Below are 20,684 nucleotides of genomic sequence, written 5' to 3' on the forward strand. Positions count from 1 at the left end.
CAAACAGTACTTGGATATCAAACAGTACTTAGATATCAAACAGTACTTAGATATCAAACAGTACTTAGATATTAAACAGTACTTAGATATTAAACAGTACTTAGATATTAAACAGTACTTAGATATCAAACAGTACTTAGATATCAAACAGTACTTAGATATTAAACAGTACTTAGATATTAAACAGTACTTAGATCTTAAACAGTACTTAGATATTAAACAGTACTTAGATATTAAACAGTACTTAGATATTAAACACTATTACGTTCTTATAAGATATTAAACACTATTACGTTCTTATAAAATTAATTAAATGATAACAGATAAATAAGTGTGTTTAAATTGGTGCCCATTGCAAAAGCTACAAACATGCAATGGATTAGCTACAAAAACCACAGGGGTCTCGAACTGCCATACATTATTACCCTGATAAGATCAACTTTGACAAAACATGAGCAAGGAGCTTGAATCTGACAACCTCGGGTTTTCTACCCAACTACAAACGGATGTTAGGAACTAGCGATAAAAAGCTGCCGGCAATTTCAAAAGAGAACCTTGCAATATTGCTTTTTCTTCTTTTGATTGATTTGTTATGAAAAGATAAAGAAGAACATTTTTTTCTCACAATTGATGTCAGTCATTCTCTTTCGAAAATGTGACAAGCAAGCTCTGAGCCCTCGGGCTATTTTTCATGTTGAAAAAAATGAGCCTTTGTTTATCCATGCATACGTAGGTGAGGTTAAAAATAGACTTGCATCTGGTTTAAAATAAATTCAAGCATAAAAATGCCTGGACCCAACATTGTGCTACCTGATGAGGGTCATGTATTCAAATAGAATGACTTTGTTGTCATTTCTGTCTTGTTTTTGCTCAATTTTGGCATCAGCAAATGCTAAGGGAACATGAAGAGAGACGATACACTTACCTCAGAGTCGTCATCGCCTCCTGATGAGCATGAGTCACCAGTGCAGTGACCGAATATGATCTTTAACCGACATCCCCACCTGGTTTGAAGCTCTTCTGAGCATTTTCCATCTCATTCGGCACTACAATTCTAACCCTCATAGCGTTGTCTCTAATGAACTGTGAAGGCCACACTAGGAAGAAAAATCAAAAGAAAGAATTAGTTATCATTATCAAGAATTGAAAGGACTGAGTTTTTAAAGCAAATACATAAATCTACTATGTGACCATAGGGCAGTCATCTGAAAGATATTTTCTCAAGTATAAAGTAATGTAGTTTATTGGAATGCCAATCATTTTAGAACTAATTAACCTTGGGAAACTGCATTTTTATCTTGATTTTAGTCCAGATCGAGATGTCAGGGTGGAAATTTAGTGGTATTTTGCAAGATTTTTGCACTTTTCTTCTTACAGTGAAGAATTTGCTGCTGCCATTTTTTGACCAGTGTCCATATCTTTGCTAGACATTCCCGTGGGGTGATTTGGGAACCCACCATCTTGCCATGCTCCCTTTTTATTAACTTATTCCTGTACTTCATCTGACTGTCACTCTTCCCCAATCCAAAAGTCGCTCTCCATCACTCTTACTTTGGGAAGATATCCAGTAGAGATTTTTTCTCTTGGGATTTCATGGAAAAAAAGATGTTGCATTGTGGGTGAAGTACTGGAAATAAGAGATTGGGAATTGCAAAGTGATGAAAATTAGTAATAAATAATTCTAAGTTGGCTTTTGGAGGATGACTACTGACTTCATTGAACTGGTATATTTGCATCGTACATCATTTTACAATGCCTCATGCTTTCTGAAGTTCTACTTCAAGTCTTGCTTGTTTTCTTGCGGTATCTATGACATGCTACAGGAAAATGGTTCTGTCAAGGCCCAAAGGCTCGAGGGTACACAGTTTTTCGGCCCACGTTTCACCACGGCATCAAGTGTGTTGCCTCTTTGCCAAGCAAGGCCACAGCAGAGTGAAATAAACTTCAACATCAGCTCAGGGGGTCGGCACTCACTAAATATTAGATATTAGTTCCCGCAACAAGAAACTTACCATGTCTAAATACAAAAGAGTATATTATTTCCATAGTGCAGTATGTTCTCCACATTCCAGGAAATGGAGGCTGCTTGTTGAATTAAGATAAATGACTTGCCTTGTTGGAAAGGGATTTTTAACTATTTTCACAAAATATGAACCTTTGTTTTTTGTTCTGTCATCAATGTATTATTCATTTGACTACCAATTATCTTTTTGGTGGGGGTCATGTGTATGTGAATGCCCTAACTAGCTCAAACTAACCCATATCTTAAAACTAAATATCTAATTGGCAAAGTCTCATTATGGCTAAAGTACACAGCTTTCCGTGTATGGACATTTTCTTATTTTCATACTTGAAACTAGCCTGAATTCAGATTTTTCTACTGCTATCCCACATGCAGTAAAGCCAACGTCTTTTTTTAGTGATGCTCCTGGGATTTCACAAAGCACTTGATATTTTTCTGTTGATACAAGGTCTGTTTTAATTCCCATCATCACTATTCCCCCCACCCTAACTCTCAGTGGTACTAACATCATTTTTTGTCAAGTGTGAGAAGTGTAAAAACACAATTTTCCCCTTTTTGTTATCTTTACTTTTTTTTTTCCTTCAGAGCATGATCGCTTCGGTATTTTTGAAACCAGGATTTTTGGCAGCGCTATCACTAGCCCACAGCCGTAATTACCAAAGGGTTTTTGCATTGCTGCTTCCCTACGTGGTTACCTTCGAAATGTTATTACTTTTCGCTCTATTTATGAAGACTATACCTAGGCCATTCCAACTTGTATCCAAGGAGGATGCCACAGTGTGAAACCTAATATTAATAAGGAGTAAAAAAAAACCTTTGTCCGTGTTTACATTGGAATGTTTTAAGATGCCTGAAGTCATAACATTTGGAATTCAGGTTCCCCTCCTCATTGACAAGAATATTACCTTTGTTATTAAAGTTAAACTATGTTTTGCCTATCCAACTTAATAACAGTGGTAGATATTTAGTGTTATTACTTTACTACAGTTAAACATATTGCACATACCTGCGATATATACACGGTGCTTGGACGTTTGGTTGCCGGTCTTTTGGTCGCCGGTCTTTTGGTCGCCGGTCTTTTGGTCCCTTTTGGTCACCAGTGGAATGGTGACAGAGATTTTACAGTTGAAGCCAGGTGTCAAAATTATATTCATGAGAGAGTTAAATATCTAAGTACTGTTTAATATCCAAGTACATTTGACCGGCGACCAAAAATATGGCAACCAAACGCCTGGCGACCAAACGTCTGGCGACCAAATGTCTGGCGACCAAACGTCTGGCGACCAAACGTCTGCCGACCAAACGTCTGGCGACCAAACGCCTGGCGACCAAATGCCTGGCGACCAAACGTCTGGCGCCCAAACGCCTGGCGACCAAACGCCTGGCGACCAAACATCCGGTCACATATACGCACAGAAGAAAAATGGCTTTATTAATTTATTTACTCACTTTTTGGGATTTTGTACTTAAAGTTAAATAATTCAAAGCAATGTGAAAATATAAGAATCTGCTTTGTCAATTCATGGTCATGATAAAGTATTGCTAAAGCACTTAAATCGCTTGGGATTAACTCGTCTATTGATCTGTTCTTTAAGTGTTTCATTCACTGTTGAAACCTACCTTGGACCGCTTTTGCTCCTCAACTACTGCCAATTTATAGCGTCTATGTGTGTGTATGTGTTGTTCCACCAACAATACACAGGGTCAAACCCTATCGAGATTAATGTGCTGAGCTTCTGGCACATTTGCAACACCTCCACAGACTCCTTTTGACAAGACTTTGATCAAGCACTGTGAACACACATTTTGAGATTAGTTCTCGCCAGTGAGTCAAACTGTGCATGGAAATCCTTTGAATTACTATTCATTGTCTTCATCCATCCTCATCTCTACCCCCATCGCTGAAGCTGGTTTGTTTTTCTTCAGTATCTGTATCCAACTGTGGCTTATCGGTGAATTCTCAGGTTTGACTAATTGGCATTATTAAACCAGTGGTGGGCTCAAGATACGCAGCTTGACAGTCTGCCTGTTTACACAAAACTATCAATGCCTCTGCGTGCCCATTTGGAAAATTAGACAAGCAGCTGTCAGTTTCAATAAAAACAGAGGCACGCTTTTTTGCCGCAGGCTCAGGTAGTCCAATTACAGGCGGACACAGTCAATGTATTAGGTAGGAACCGACGTCCATCTCTTTCCATTTAAACAGGAGGGAGGGTGGCGTCATTTGTTGATGTGTGAAGGGCAAACGCTGTTGTGAGACTTTAGCCGAGACAATTGCTGAATCTTCTGGAAGTTTGCAATTGATGTACAAGTTAGAAGAAGGACAAATAGACAAAGTCAAGTGAGGAAGGATTTTAGGGCGGGTTTGATTGGAGGGATGGAAAGTTGACTTGGTTTTAAGTCACTGTTTGATGCCTTGAAAATGAACAGAAAGATTAAGACTTGTTGATGAAGTAAGACAAAAGTATTAAGATAGCTTGATGTGAATGATCATTTGTTTGTGTTGTTTTTTGGGTTTTTTTCAGGGTGGAAAGATCCCTGTGAGGTGGACCGCACCGGAAGCCATAGCGTACAGGAAATTTACATCAGCCAGCGACGTGTGGAGCTATGGTATCGTCATGTGGGAAGTGATGTCATTTGGAGAGAGGCCCTACTGGGACATGTCCAATCAAGATGTAAGTGGTATTGAAGGAGGGTTGGGGGTGTCACATTACCCCATTTATTGTAATATTGTAGAATCGGAATCAGTTTAGATAATGAGGTCAAGTCAGAAAAACCATGTGTAAATTCAAAGAAAATATTTTTACCATTCATTCATTCATTTTCAGTACCACTTATTCTCACTAAATATATTAAAAGTAAAGCTAAATTAAATAAGTAAATACCCTATTTAGATGTAAATACCATTTTAGATATAATATATTTTGGAAACTAAAAACACAAAAAGAAAAAAAAATGATTAAAAATTGCAATTGTTCATTTAAAAAGGGAAAAAACAGGAAATATAATATACTACATCTATAATCTTCATTTAAATTTGATCGTAAAACAGAAAGTCGGCACTCATGATTAACTTTTCCGGACCATATTTGGCTGTCAATCATTTCAAGGTGTCCCCCCTGTTTACTGCCCTTAGCTGGCTGGGAGAGGCCCCAGCACCCCCTGCAAGCCTTGTGATAAACAGCACAGAAAATGAATAATGAGCACTTGTCAAGCACCATCCCACATGTACTTAACATACTATCATCACACATTTCATCACCTCTCACATCTCACATCTTTGACAATGCCCTTGACATTGATGATGAGAAAGAGGAAATCTCACTTACCTCCCAAGAAGTTTTTGAAAGCAGTCCTCCACATCTGTTTGGGTTGGTGCCACACACAAAAATAGTGCGGCACCAGCTTGGAGTATATTGCCAAAGTCTTGAGATGTATCTCTCAGCTATTGAAGCCATGGGCTTATTCAGTCGGCCCCAGAGGATGATGCTCCACAAGGACCATCCAATGCAACAGATGCTGCCTCAGTGGGCCAGCAGCAAACAGCAATGTGCTGAGGAGGCCACTGTAGCGGTAGCAACTGGCATCACTCAGCATGTCCGGATGGTCTCTGCACAATTTCAAAAACACATAAAAACACAAAAAATAATTTTTCAACTCTCTTCTAAGTTGTACTTAATTCTGCTCCGGTGATATAAACCAGCATTTTTTTTCCATGATAATATCTTTAATACTGAATGTCACACTCAGTCATTATCTCATAGTGATGTATTTTAATAGGAAAATTATATCAGCAGACAGAAGATGTTCAGTATAATAAATCACTGACGTTTATATTATGGAAGAGCCATAAATGATGTCGTTTTACAACACGTCTGCAACTGAGCTGAGTACTTTAATGGGATATTTCCTTTTAAAAGGATTTAGTCATTGATTACAAGTATTTTCCTACTGTTTGTCTTCATTTTTTGCATTAGATCCAAATAACAGGACTTAAAAATTCAATTCACACTGTATCCTTCCTTATATGTGAGCATGTGTAGATAGATGCATATTATGCATAGTATCACGTTTAAAATGTGCTAAGTATAGATCACAATAGTGCTATAAAAATACTTTTGCCATGATTTGTATTATAATAGTATGTTGTGTGTATGTGAGGGCTGAATGTTTACATGGTGACCAAATTCTTACAGTTTTTATTGTTTTCTATGCCTGACTTTTGCAGGAGGCTTAAAGCAGGTATCACTGCCTGTGTATTAAGTAATGCTCAATTTTTTGGTTTACAAACCAGTTTTTTTGAATAATATCTGTACGGCTCATCTTTGCAAGTGTCGCGGGCCAACCTATTTTATACACTGAATAATAGAGCTACTTGAATGGTTTATCAGGTCAATAGCCTCGTAAGGATAAGAGGAGTGAATGTACCATTACAACTAAACATGAAGGGAGTACAAGTTTATGAGATGGAACCATCAATGAGCTTAATATAAGAGCTGATAAAACCTGATTCTCCTTCACGTTGTCTAGGTGATTAATGCCATCGAGCAGGATTACCGTCTGCCGCCTCCTATGGACTGCCCCAGTGCCCTGCATCAGCTCATGCTGGACTGTTGGCAGAAGGACCGCAATGTCCGGCCACGCTTCACAGACATCGTCGGCACCCTGGACAAGATGATCCGTAACCCCACCAGCCTCAAAGCTGTCGCCAATATCCCTGCAGTGTATGTATTAACACCAGAAAAGTCAGGTTACTCATAACTCATAAATATAAAGAATGTTTTTTGTTTATGGTCATGTATTATGTACAACATGGTCCGTATCATCGCTATATATTGCAGGGGTAGGGAACTTATGGCTCGGGAGCCACATGTGGCTCTTTCAAAGGGTACATATATAGCTCTCCACTAACCTGTGAAGTAAAATATGAAAACTATGACACTACTTTTACCATAATTTTAATCATTATTTGGTTTTTTATTAGTCTTTTGCCTATATGATATCTCTGATATTGATTTATAAGCAACAGCATTGTTGGCAAAATAATTCAGAGACTTTTTGTACTTTAAAAGTAGTGAAATCACATAAAAAATCAGATATTTTCATGTATTTTTACCATTAAAATCTGAGAATGGCTCTCAAAAAATAACATTAGAAAATATCAATTGTTTATGGCTTCCTCTGTTAAAAATGTCCCCTGTTATATTGTAATATTTCCATAGTATCACAAACCTTTTTTTTTGCATGTTGTGTTTGTAGGCCTTCTCAGCCACTGTTGGACAGATCCACCCCCGACTTCAACACCTTCAGCTCAGTAGAAGACTGGCTTAGTGCCATCAAAATGAGCCAATACAGAGACAACTTCCTAAACTCAGGCTTCACGTCCTTGCAGCTGGTGGCTCAAATGACCTCAGAGTGAGTTGGACACACGTGCTCATGTTCAAAAGCCATATGGGACTTGAAATGCTCACTCAATTCAAGTGCGTCTATTTTTAGCTCACAACTCCTCCAAGGACTCGACATACTGGAAGAATCTGTCAAAATACATGAAAATAGAAGTCGTCAACATAGTTATATTGGAAAAAAATGTAGAGATACACGAAAAATGCAAAGTACCGTATTTTCACGACTATAAGGCGCACTGCATTATAAGGCGCACCCACAATGAATGACATAATTTCCATATATAAGGCGCACTGTATTATAAGGTGCACTGTATTATAAGGCGCACTGTATTATAAGGCGCACTGTATTATAAGGCGCACTGTATTATAAGGCGCACTGTATTATAAGGCGCACTGTATTATAAGGCGCACTGTATTATAAGGCGCACTGTGTTATAAGGCGCACTGTCTATTTTGGAGAAAATTTAAGACTTTTAAGTGCGCCTTATAGTCATGAAAATACGGTAGAATTTTTTTTTGTTGAAAATATTTCATGTCAAGAGTCTTAAAATGTTCAATTTGGGATTATGTCCATTAATGGGATAATCCTGTAATTGTCAATCAATTAATTGATACACCTCAGTAACATCAACCAAAAGTACTTGGAAATTCCAGTGGATTGACATTTCAATGTTCTTCAATTTGGAAATTATGCATTCAGTTAAAAGTCACAAAATCAAGACATTATTCGTCTGAATTTTCTCTTTCCCATTTTCTGTTAATAGGGATTTACTGCGAATAGGTGTAACCTTAGCCGGCCACCAAAAGAAGATCCTAAATAACATCCAGTCCATGAGGGTACAGATGAGCCAGTCACCCACTGCTATAGCATGACTACAAGGGGCGTCGTACTATGGATCGGGCAGCATTCGGAGGACCACCAACACCACCACAACCACCACCAAGAACAACAAAAATAGCCCACGAATGACCCCCAATCTGTCGGAACACGCCAGGATCGAGACTGTTGTCTTAATCTGATCATCACCAGGAGACCAGGGTCCTAAAATTCCAAATTTGACTAAAATCGAGGAGTTCAGGGTCCACATATAACAAACGCCAATGGAAATTGTTGTGAAAGGACTAGAAAATCCTCAACAGTAAATCGGGATATTCCTTTATGTTGTACCTCTATGTTATCTGGACAATTTTAGAAACAACATCATGTGATCTGTGATTTTTATTGTTTGTTTTATAACACGTGTGCAATGAAGACGCCTTGACGTGGCCATATGTAAGTGGTAGAATACGCAAGTGATTGCTAGTAAGGGTCATTAGGGGGAGAAGAATACAGGGATGTACAGTTGTTTTGCTCAAACAATGTTGAGCATCTTACATTTTTTCCATCTTTGTTTTTAATCGCTGTAGCAAGATGGCTCACTCTTGCTTTTAACACTACCTGTAGAGTCGAGGAGGGGTACTGGACCTTGCCTGTGCCAAGAGTATACACTAAATGTTTATTTCTTGCTAAATATTATTATATCTTTCATAATAGACCTTCATATTGAAGGTGATGCTCATGAATGTTTATGTACAGGACCTTTTCTTGCTTGCATTTTTGGCAAAGACTGCTTAGGCAATGTGTAGCTTCTTCCTGCGATGAACTTGGATCGCTTTTTAAAAAGATGGACTAAGCCCTAAGTTCATCTTGTAAATCCAGAGTCACCTCTGGACTTGACCTTTTACGTGATGGATATGTTAAAAGATAAAGAAAACAACAAGTGAAGTATTGTTGAGATGAAAAAAAAGCATCTTGCTGGGATCATGTTTAAATGTGGGTCTACTCATGCTGCCTATTGCTGGTGAGCACTTATCTTGTACAGTTTCATTCTTTGATTCCTCGTGTTTGTTAGAAATGAAACCATCCACAGAGGAAGGAAGGAAAGAAGTAAGGCGCCTTTTCGCTTTGGCCGGCAGCACATTCATGGTGAGTGTCAAGCGATTCACTGATTCAATTTGATCTTTTAAGACCAACACAATAGTGTTTTCTACATGACTAGCTGGATTCACCCATTGTTTATTTTCAACTCAAAAGCTTTGCTGAGTTCAAATCCAAAACAATGCAACATTACCAACAGTAGCCATTTTTTCTTCTTGTTTACAAACCTAATTGTCACAAAAATTTAGTCACCAATATAATCGTTCACATTAAAAATGTTAACGGCAAATGTCTGGACAAGTAAAGTAAATATAGTAAGTTTGAAAAGCACAGAAGAAAATCAGACCTGAATGTCAGTACTGCGTTTCTTCAGAGCATAAATGTCTGATAGCATTTTGACAGAGTTTATATTTGCATGAGCACAAAGAGGCTTTTAGTGTCATTCATACATAAGAATCATTTCACTTGCCAAAGTGATTTGGCAGTGTCGTGGAATCATCTAACACACTCATCTATGCAATGGATTGACACACTCTAGCGCAGCAGGTTAACATTAAAAATTATCTAGGGTGGAAAATCTTGTCTTAAAGTTGTCTTTGTTCAATGATCAATGCCAGTGACAGAATGACAAGTAAATGAATGAAATGCTCTTTCATTACATGGCACAAGGCCGAGACCGGACGTTTGGTCGCCGGTCAAATGGTGACCGAGAGTCGACTGTCGAAACCAATTCTCAAAATTATATTCATGAGAGAGAGAGTTTAATATCTAAGTACTATTTAATATCTAAGTACTGTTTAATATCCAAGGGCTGTTTAATATTTAAGTACTATTTGATATCCAAGTACGGTTTAATATCTCAATACTGTTTAATATCTATGTAATGTTTAATATCTAGGTGCTGTTGAAACCAGCTCTCAAAATTATATTTATGAGAGAGTTTAATATCTAAATATCTACTGTTTTCAACAGTACTTAGATATTAAACAGTACTTAGATATTAAACAGTACTTAGATATTAAACAGTACTTAGATATTAAACAGTACTTAGATATTAAACAGTACTTAGATATTAAACAGTACTTAGATATTAAACAGTACTTAGATATTAAACAGTACTTGGATATTAAACAGTACTTGGATATTAAACAGTACTTAGATATTAAACTCTCTCTCATGAATATAATTTTGAGAATTGGTTTCAACAGTTAACTCCAGCAACCAAAAGACCGGTGACCAAACGTCCGAGCACCCACAAGGCACAATAAAAAGCTTTTGTCCTACCTGTTTCTACCCCCTTTGGAAATTGAAGCCTTTCACAGGGGTGTTTTCCAATGTTGTTCAAGATTGGCATGAAGACCTGCAGTGGGATTCAATTAGAATGCATTAGCACCTCATCCCGTCTCAGTCTCATCTGTTTGCTTTGTCTGCACGAGGGCCGTGAATGAGTAAATGCTCATTACGCCAACATTTCAATCCTCATTTCATCAATATGTCTCCGTCAGTTTCAAACTGTAAACTTTACTTTGGGTAGGGTTGATAAATGCACAGGTGGGCTAAATAACCAACCCCCTACCTCAATATAAATCCACATGCAATAATCATGAATGACTTGAGGGAAAACACAAGAACAGAGCTCATTAAATTCTTTCACAGTACTGTAAAAGTGTTGGAAAAGAGACCACTCACTTTAAGTTCCTTATTTCACGCTTGTCATTTGTAGGTTAGAGGGGTGGTTCATCTTGATCATGCTCTGAAATGGTCCAATCTCCTTTTTTATCTTCTTTTTCAGACTCCTGAGAGGTTCGATACACTCTTCATATACCACATGCATGGAAAGGACTCTGAAGTCACTGTAAGGGCCAATGGAGGTAGCCAATTAGAAGATGACCCATGATTGCTAGGAAACCAGTCACAACCTCCCACCATTCTATGGTACACAACGGATTTAATGTCCACATTTGTTTATTTGTATGTGTGTGTATGTGAGCCTGATTATGTACAGACATTTATATTGGCAAAAGGTACACAGTATGAGTATGACTGCCCCCCACCCTTTATTCGTCCGTTTCTGTATAGCTCCACACTTGTAAATTGTGACAAAGTACACGTCCAAGAGTTTGTAAGCTGTAACTTTCTGAGAACTGTTGTATTAAAATGCACATAATAAACGCCTTGACAAAACAAGTCCATCACCTAATAGTCTTGACGTGCTTGTATTTTATTAATATCAACCTATGAATCTGTGAATTAGTCAACAAAACATAGGTGGGACTGCTAAAGTCATTTCACAGTAGGTTTGACAACCCAATGTTTTCAGTCTAATGTTTACTTTCACAAAGAACTGACGGATTACGTTTTAAGTCTTTTACAAATAATAATAGAGCCGTCAGTCATAATACAAGTCAGGGAGAAAATATACCACTTAAAATCTGCTAAAAATGCCAATGTGAGAAATTTGTAGAATATAATACAAAAGGTGTAGCCTATCATCATGCTAACTGTGCATTATGAAGGTCTTTAACTACTTTTAATGCATATTTTTACACTTATTCGTGTATATTATATCTTGTGAACCTCAGTTTTCCAGTTGGTGATGTTAAAGTTGTTTCCTGTTAGACTGTAAAGTACGTTCCCAAGTAATGACATGCTCGATGAGGTGTGTCGAAATAGTACGTGGATGTGTCCCAACTCTTCCCACTCAACTAAAACAGTTTTATTGACTTCAAAATGATTGATGACTGCCTACAAACTCAATTGTAGCGGACAGTCGGCTGAGCCAACAACGAGATGACGCCAAGTGGATTTAGAAAAAAAGCCAATGTTCTGTCTTTTTCAATGTTTGATACACAACACTCACTGCCGCACATTGTTAAATCATAAATTGAGAAAATGGGAAAACATGCCCAAAAGATGTAAATCTCCTGCCAAGTCCATTATTTATTGTGCTTAATACGTTATAAAAATATTTAATTACAAAGCTACACCAAAACAACAATGACGAGTAATTGGCTTGTATTTCTACAAGCATATAAAGTCGATTAAATGAAATCTCTATTTTTTTAAGTCTGGAAATTGGACATGTTAATGTCATGTTTCCATGATGAGAGTACTATTTCGAATCCAAGTTTCTGACAGTTTTTTTCCTTCTTATAGTGAGTCCCCTGATGTCTAACACACGTTCCTTATCGCTTCATTCAGTCCTATTTTTTCCAGAATTTTTTATTACTAAAAAATCCCACGTTGCCTGGTCAGGAGATTAGAAAGGTTGCTCTAGAAAAGCAATGTACTTCCCAGATTGTATTTGTACCGCTTGTATCTTCTTACTTAGGGGACTTACTGGGTTAAATATCATGGCAAAGTTGAAGATAAATCACATGAGGTTTCTACAAGGATTCAAACTATAGTTATCATGTCGTCACTGGTATTTTCTGACTCACCTCATACACCCTAACAATCAATTTGGTACTATTATGTTGTTTAGTATCATCTGATTACTGTGTTTATGCACATAACTATAACAACATTTATGAGGAGTGATCTTACCAAAGTAAAAATGCATTATTATTTAAGAAATTTGACTGAATTGAAAATCCAACCTACAAACTACAAGTTTCAATATGAGTCAATCTGACAAGATTATGGAGACATGTGTTAGACTCCAAAAACTACCCTTAAGAATTCTAGCTTGATTTTAAAACATAACTACTTAGTGCTGACTTGAAGTACTGCATTGAAGGGGTTTAATTGCATTTTTTAGACTTCTACTCAAAGCAAAACAAATTTGTTACAATTGATGTGGTGATGTTCTTTACGGCATTCTTCCCTTATTTGTTCTGCTTAACAGGGCATGTTTATCACAGTAATCACAACAATTACAATGAGGAGACTCTGTGTGTGTGTGTGTGTGTGTGTTGTTACCTTGTGTCCTGGCACATCACCTTCACATCCCAGCAAGTTTGAAAAGTGACTTTTCTTCTGCACTTGCCTTAATCAATATTCCTTGAGCAATCACCTGTGTGAAAGGGATTGGTGCACAGCGGGGGGCTCTCCTGCAGAGGGAAAACGTGTTAGTCCAAGAGAAAGCAATGCATTGAGCAGTGTTGAGAAGAGTGTGGGAGTAGAGAACTTAATGTGAATACTGAGCGAGGGACAGTGGGGGAGCATCGTGAACTTCAAGTCACACAACAAAGTATGACATACAGTAGATGTTCCTTAATGTACCAAGGCAAAATTCAAAATTTCTTGCTCTGTATTCGCTTTGTTTAATTGGTGCTCGGACGTTTGGTCGCCGGTCAAATGATGACAGAGTTTACTGTTGAAGCCAGATCTCAAGATTATATTCACGAGAGAGAGTTTAATATCAAAAAGAAAGAGTTTAATATCTAAGTACTGTTTAATATCTAAGTAGTGTGTAATATCCAAGTACTGTTTAATATCTAAGTACTGTTTAATATCTATATAGTGTGTAATATCTAAGTACTATTTAATATCTAAGTACTGTTTAATATCTAAGTGCTGTTTAATATCTAAGTACTGTTTAATATCCAAGTACTGTTTAATATCTAAGTAGTGTGTAATATCGAGGTACTGTTTAATATCTAAGTAATGTTTAATATCTAAGTACTGTTTAATATGCAAGTGCTGTTTAATATCCAAGTACTGTTTAATATCCAAGTACTGTTTAATATGCAAGTGCTGTTTAATATCCAAGTACTGTTTAATATCTAAGTACTGTTTAATATGCAAGTGCTGTTTAATATCCAAGTACTGTTTAATATCTAAATACTGTTGAAACCAGCTCTCAAAATTGCCGATTTCTAAACAATATTGAATCTGTGAATCCATAATCTATCAAGGTTGACTCATTTAGAGGCCGACTGTTGGAAGTAGTGGTAGAAAGGCTAGTAAGTCAAGCACTACTGTAGTAGACATTCGTCCAAGTCATGTGAACGATCAGAACAAGATTTGACCTTCATCTGATTGATGCTGAGATTTAAAAGCTTCATTTTACTTTTATGATGAACTATATCTCATTTTGGTGAATTTATTACCTTGCTCTGATTGAGCGTTTGCATTCTCCTCATTCATTAGTGGAATCACTAATGGACCACATTGAATTCCGAACATTGTTTAATCAAGACGTTACATAGAACATCTCTCAAACAACCAATGACATCTCTACTTTTGTAGAGGGAAAGATATTCAGCTTGAGGTTAAATTAAATCCTCAAATTTAATTATGAAATATATCATTCCAAAAAGCAGTTGTAATATAAGTGTACTAGAGACTGACTCCCTATGGAAAAACATCACCTGAAAATGCAACAGTCGGAAATGAGTCTATTTGTAAAGATTTATAGGAGAAAAAAAAAACCTGAAAATTATGTGTGAAGTGATACCACACAAGAAAATGTATTAAGCCATTACGACATAAAAAAAGAGGAGGATTTACATTAAATAAAGTGTCTACTATTCATGTGGTGGCCTCAGCCTCCCAAGCATTTTTTATTCTAAAGTTTGAGATTGGATTGGGTTATAAGAAGGACATTACACCACACATACACACTCACAAGTACCCCACCCATCCCTGATACCCCCTGCAGAGTATAATCCTGCATAGAACCACTCTCAGCTTTACCCGCCTTCGATTTCTGCAAAAATCAATGAAATATTTTTTCCCACCAAAATGAGGAGGAACAATGGATGAAATCCCCATGTTAAGGTCTTCCTAATTAAGGAGCTCACTACAAACTCCTAAGAAGGAATGAGATTGGCAGATTGATAGAAAGTGAAGGTCAAACACTTTAAGCCATTTTGGCTAGATTTTAATAACTTTATATCATGACCTTGACTGACAAAATAGACAGAACTCTCTTAGATTTTTCCAGTCTTTGCTGCAGAATTACAGTCATGTGGGAATAAACCTCAATAAAATGGTACTGGTCAGATTCTTTTGTCCTGTCCAATGGGAAACAATCAGAGTCGTCTACTCCTTCATAGAACAACTAAAACTAAATTACCATTATTTATATTTTTGTGTTGATTCAGGACAAAACTGAGCAGCCGTGAATACCCCTTTGGAAAAATTAGGTGCAGTTGATATTAGAACCCATTGCCACGTAGGGAAAATCTAGATCCTGTTGACATTGAAATACATCCAATGACCACTCCCTTCTAGCCCATGCAATCTTATTGCCGTTCTCGTAAGATCATGTTACATTGAACAGGACCGCTTGTAAAAATATTTTGTGAACCATTCCCCTTACTTTGTTCCTGATTGGTAGCTTTTCTTCTCCCACTTGTTGCCTAGAACTCAAGTGTGTTTATCACAATGTGAAACCTTCCAAATCAGCAAAAACAAGGACATGGTAGAGCTTAAGATCTGTCTCCTTAATTTAAATAAGATCTACATAGCACTAGAACCTATCTCCTCACCAACACCTACCCCCTATTCCCTTTATCCCCCACATGTGAGCCATTATCAAAAGTGATGAAAGGAAAAGAATAGTACCACATGATAACAGATTCCCTTTTGGAATTCTCCAGCTCATTTTGAAGCTTCTTTTGCTTTCTACTGTCTTCTCTATTTAGCATCTCTACCATCGCCACTGCCCCCAAAAGGCAAGGAAATGCAGCTGCTGTCAACCATGAAGGGCCTCCAGGCTGTTCACTCACTTTCTCAAGTGTGTGGCGCTATAATGAGCCTCCTCCTCCATCTGATATCTCATTTGAAGAGTTCCCCTTATCCGTGGTAGGTAAAGGGGCATGTACAGTGCAGTGCATTTGAAATTAAAAGACACTAGGATAATATGCATACATATATGTATAATCTATGACATAGTAGAACCCAAAGAATAAGGTTGCAATTAAAATAAGCCAGCTACACCAAATGTCCTTACTTAACGTCAAGGGTAAGATCGTCTTATCACTGCACAGAGGTTGGCTTAGTACCTGTGAACACACATCTGTACAGGAATCAGGTTTATGAGGCTTTTTGATCATGCTAGCATGATTTGGCACAAGATCTTAATAGCACAGTAGGAGGAAAGAGAGACCCTTCCTGGACCCTGTCTACAGAGCCTTTTGGCTTTGTGCCCTGTGAGCTTGTCTGAAATGCTTACCATTCTTTTGACTTCCCATTACACCAAGGTTTTACCACCTTACGCCTGAATGTAGGCATCATGACCAGATGAATCATTTCCCCTAGCTTGTCACCAACCTCAAAGATGAGTTTAAGTGCACAGATGATGCAGAAAAATGTGAATATATTGTGGTCTGTATCAAAAAAGGAGGAAAGCCATTGGCTTATCAATTATCAACAACCACGTAGGCCTAGGGAGAACATGCAAATGCACTAAACACTCATCAGTGGAAGAATGTTGAGAGGAAGAAGTTGAGCTTTGAGGATGTGTTTTTGTCGTTAGAATCACTCGATCACTTCTTACATCAACTAATCTCACTTTATCCTGGATCAAGTAAGATCTTGGATGGTACCCTTTGCTCCAGGCCATACTCAAAGGTTGCAGGAACAATCTCACCCAAGGGCGGTACACTAAATATCACAACTGAGTGCCATCTATTCATCGACAAGTTCATTTTATGTAATGCACATGATGCTAACATTCCATCCAGAGTTTTGGAATCATTCCCAGTTTGACAATCTAACAATCACTCTATCTCCAAATCAAAAGTTACGAGTTGGTACCTCTCTCAGAGAGTTTACTGTTAAAGCCAGCTCTCAAAATTATATTCATGAGAGAGAGTTTAATATCTAAGAGAAAGAGTTTAATATCTAAGAGAGTTTAATATCCAAGAGAGGGAGATTAATATCTAAGTACTGTTTAACATCTAACTACTGTTTAACATCTAAGTACTGTTTAATATCTAAGTACTGTTTAATATCTAAGTCTTGTTTAATATCCAAGTACTGTTTAATATCTAAGTACTGTTTAATATCCAAGTACTGTTTAATATCTAAGTACTGTTTAATATCCAAGTACTGTTTAATATCCAAGTACAGTTCAATATCTAAGTACTGTTTAATATTTAAGTACTGTTTAATATCCAAATACTGTTTAATATCTAAGTACATTTGACCGGCGACCAAAAGTCCGGTCATGTAAACGTACACATCAGTGAATGACTTCCAAAAAATAATCTGTTAAAAATGTGCAAGTTCTGTGCATCGGTTGCCAAAAGTCAAAACGTTAATATTAATTAATAGCAGTTGTTTTTAGGCAAAACTTTGATGAACTGATGAAACTCTAAAGTAGACTGTGAAGCAAAGCCTTAATGCAGCTGTGCTCTGTGAGAGCGCTAATGTTGATTCAAGACCTATGAACCCCAGTCATTACCAACACCTGTCATTCAGCAGAGGCCTGGTCTCAAGGGGGAAAGATCCACGACAGCTGAAGGGTGAGTGAGACATGCCTAGCACCCTAACTCTTGAGTCTATATACGCAGTGCTCCCAAACAATCATAACTCAATAGGCGACCTCTGACATAAGACTCAGGGGGGCAAAGAACAGAAATAAGCCTGGCTGCAGTCTGGTCAAGAGAGAAGCCATCTTAACTAAGATACTCTGTCATCTATATTAGAAGTTTTACCTCTGCCAAGGGCATTTTCTTTGTCATTTGTTAGAAAAACTTCAAAAAGTACAATAGAAGGCCACTTGGGTTCTTAATTATGAAGAGGTTCCATTTTAATACATTTGCTGTTTAAATGTGAGGAATCAAAAGCCTATCATCTTTAGGTGATTTAAAGAGTTAGATTTATTTCTAAATGCATTACTCATGTGTGTGCAAAGACTGGGAATGTATTTCTTTTTTTAGCTTGGCTAATGTGAAATATTCCGGCACTGGTATTAGTCACTCAACTACAGTAGATGAAAATGGAAGCTCCATCTGTCAAATCAGTCATTATCCAGTAGAGAACCAAGCTAATGTTACTATTTGATATGGCATTTTTAAAATGTTTGAATATTTACTGATAATAGTTTTGTAAGTCAGTTCAATTCTAAAATCGAGGTTATGTAAGTTCACCTGATGAATCAACAAAATGAAATGGTTAGTATACTGCGTAGTGAAGAAGCGGTTAGTATTTTTTTAAGGCTTACAGACTATATTGGCTCTTCTGCAGAGTCTATTCACACCCACCATGAAATCAAAACATTCCTTATTGGGTTTAGCTTTCTCTGGTGATTGACTGGTGTCGCATTTCTCAGTTTGTCCGGTCTGGAGTGGCAGCCAGGATTAGGCTCCATTTCAACTCGCTCTCCAAATGAGGGATACAAGATGTTTAATGTCACAGGAAATAGGAACTAAAAGGTTTACAAGCTTGGTTTCAGAGTCTGAAATTATAATGACTACATTGTTCAGTGGAGCAGAGGCTCACTCTCGAAAACAGTCAGAATAAAAATGTCCAATCCCGTAGAGACATTTCACACATACAATGCACACTTTGGTGGTTTTAGTCTATGTAAAAGTACCAATAAGTAAGACTGGTTTACATGGGAATGTTAGTTCAATTCTTAAACCAATTCATTGGCGGGGAAAGGCTTCCAATCTTGTGGCTCTAGTTTTTTTCTCCATTATTTTAAGTGATTACTAGTAGACATTCAATCCATTACAAGTTGCAGACTGGAAGCGAATGAACTAGACACCTATCGAGGACTTAGTTGCCGTTTGAAGAGAAGAATTGTGCTCAAATAAGGCGTAGATGGCCAAAAGAAGGTTTATTTTTGAAGCACTAAAGATTTCACAACTTCCCCGAGTGTGTATGTCGTCATTGTTGTTTTTAGTTGGATTCTGCCAGACCGCAACGAAACCACGAGTTGAATTGTGATGTGGAGACAGCAAGAGAAAACAGACCTTTAATTGCCTGTCTGATCACGCATAAGCACTAACTTGCTGAAGTTGTTGCTAATTTCACGTGTTGTTGCAGAATCTTTTGTTTGGCAAGTAGATAAGCTGCAGCTTTGCTGGGTCGGGTCCTCGGAGAATCCAACTGTTGTCAATCTACAACCCATTGACCGCTCTGATAGAAGCCTACACCCCCCCATGTCAGGCCAATTAACACACTTGTCACACTAGGAGTAGGAATTTCTTGTTTTTTCTTTTGAAAGATAACTATTTTGAGTGAAATGCAGTGAAATACTACATCCTAGGTTTGAAAATATTAACATTTTCTACCATTGTTTTGTGTGTCAAGCTAATAATGTGCAGTAGTAGCATAGAAAAGTCTTTTTTACCCCTCTTTTAAGTTTATGCTTCTATTTATGACAACTAAAATTAACTCAGAGAGGGCACATTTTTTGGTATTAAGTTTCTGCAGCAAAAAATACAAATTATTCATAACCTGGTCAAATTTTAAAAGCACCTTTAAGAAATATTTTCGACTATTTTATACAAACAATTAATTTTTCACATTACTTACATAACCTACCTGTTTCACAGCCAGGAAAGATGGATTATAATCCCAGTAGTTTGTTGTATTGACTTTGCATGCTCCACCAGTACGTTTATTGGGCTCCTCTGGTTTCTTCACACTTCCGAAAAATCCAGCATCTATTCAATGAGAAAATGAGATGGTTATCCATAGTATAATCTGATAATTGTGGTGCTAATAAGAAGGAATTCTGTTAAATGAAAATGTCACTTGATACATAGCAGCTGCATCAAATTGCTTCCCAAATCACCCAGTCTCAAAAAAACAAAAAATGATGGTATTGTCAATTACTGGGAGATGAGATCATAAAAAGCCACACATCAGTGTAACTTCTAGATCAGGGGTGGGCAAACTACGGCCCACGGGCCACATACGGCCCGCTAGGCTTTTTAATCCGGTCCGCTGGCGTTGTCCAAATAGTTTTACAGCCCCTCTATCTTTTTATAAATGACATTTTAATATTTCTTAATACATTCCTTTTTACTTTACTTGTACTTTATACTTTTTACTTGAATGATGAGTGAGTATATTAATACTTTAGTCCTTTTTTTCTATTTATGTTTCGTATATACTGTTAACGGATGCACTTTTTTATTTGTATCATATCTTGTGCTGACCCGACTCATCTGTCCAATTTTAAAAGTCAATGTAGAGAAGAATCTATATATTCTTAATCCTGCATTTGATTTGCAATCCCATTCCTCCAATTTAACCCAAAAGTTTAGAAATGTTAAACTTTCAAACCTTCTGTGTAACATCGCCTAGTTTCCCAACCCCCCGTTTCGCCCTACAATTTATTCAACTGTGACATTTTGTGTTGGTCTCCCTGCTGTAGCAGGTGGTCAAGGCCATGTGAAATGTCCAGAGAAAAAGGCATTGCAATACTCTC

General features: G+C 37.3%; 1 protein-coding gene across 2 annotated transcripts in view; it reads left to right on the forward strand.

The window, feature by feature from the left end:
- ephb1 (EPH receptor B1) overlaps positions 1-11,533 on the forward strand; it is a 104,288-nt gene extending 92,755 nt beyond the window's left edge. For both annotated transcript variants that reach the window (XM_077723981.1, XM_077723982.1), the window contains exons 13-17: positions 4,549-4,698; positions 6,554-6,747; positions 7,283-7,438; positions 8,193-9,394; positions 11,139-11,533. In XM_077723981.1, the coding sequence (XP_077580107.1) occupies positions 4,549-4,698; positions 6,554-6,747; positions 7,283-7,438; positions 8,193-8,301 (609 nt within the window). In that variant the 3' untranslated portion in view covers positions 8,302-9,394; positions 11,139-11,533. The remainder of the gene's footprint in view (positions 1-4,548; positions 4,699-6,553; positions 6,748-7,282; positions 7,439-8,192; positions 9,395-11,138) is intronic.
- Positions 11,534-20,684: the final 9,151 nt, after the last annotated feature.

The sequence above is a fragment of the Stigmatopora nigra genome, chromosome 9, assembly GCF_051989575.1.
Source record: "Stigmatopora nigra isolate UIUO_SnigA chromosome 9, RoL_Snig_1.1, whole genome shotgun sequence".
Taxonomy (NCBI): domain Eukaryota; kingdom Metazoa; phylum Chordata; class Actinopteri; order Syngnathiformes; family Syngnathidae; genus Stigmatopora; species Stigmatopora nigra.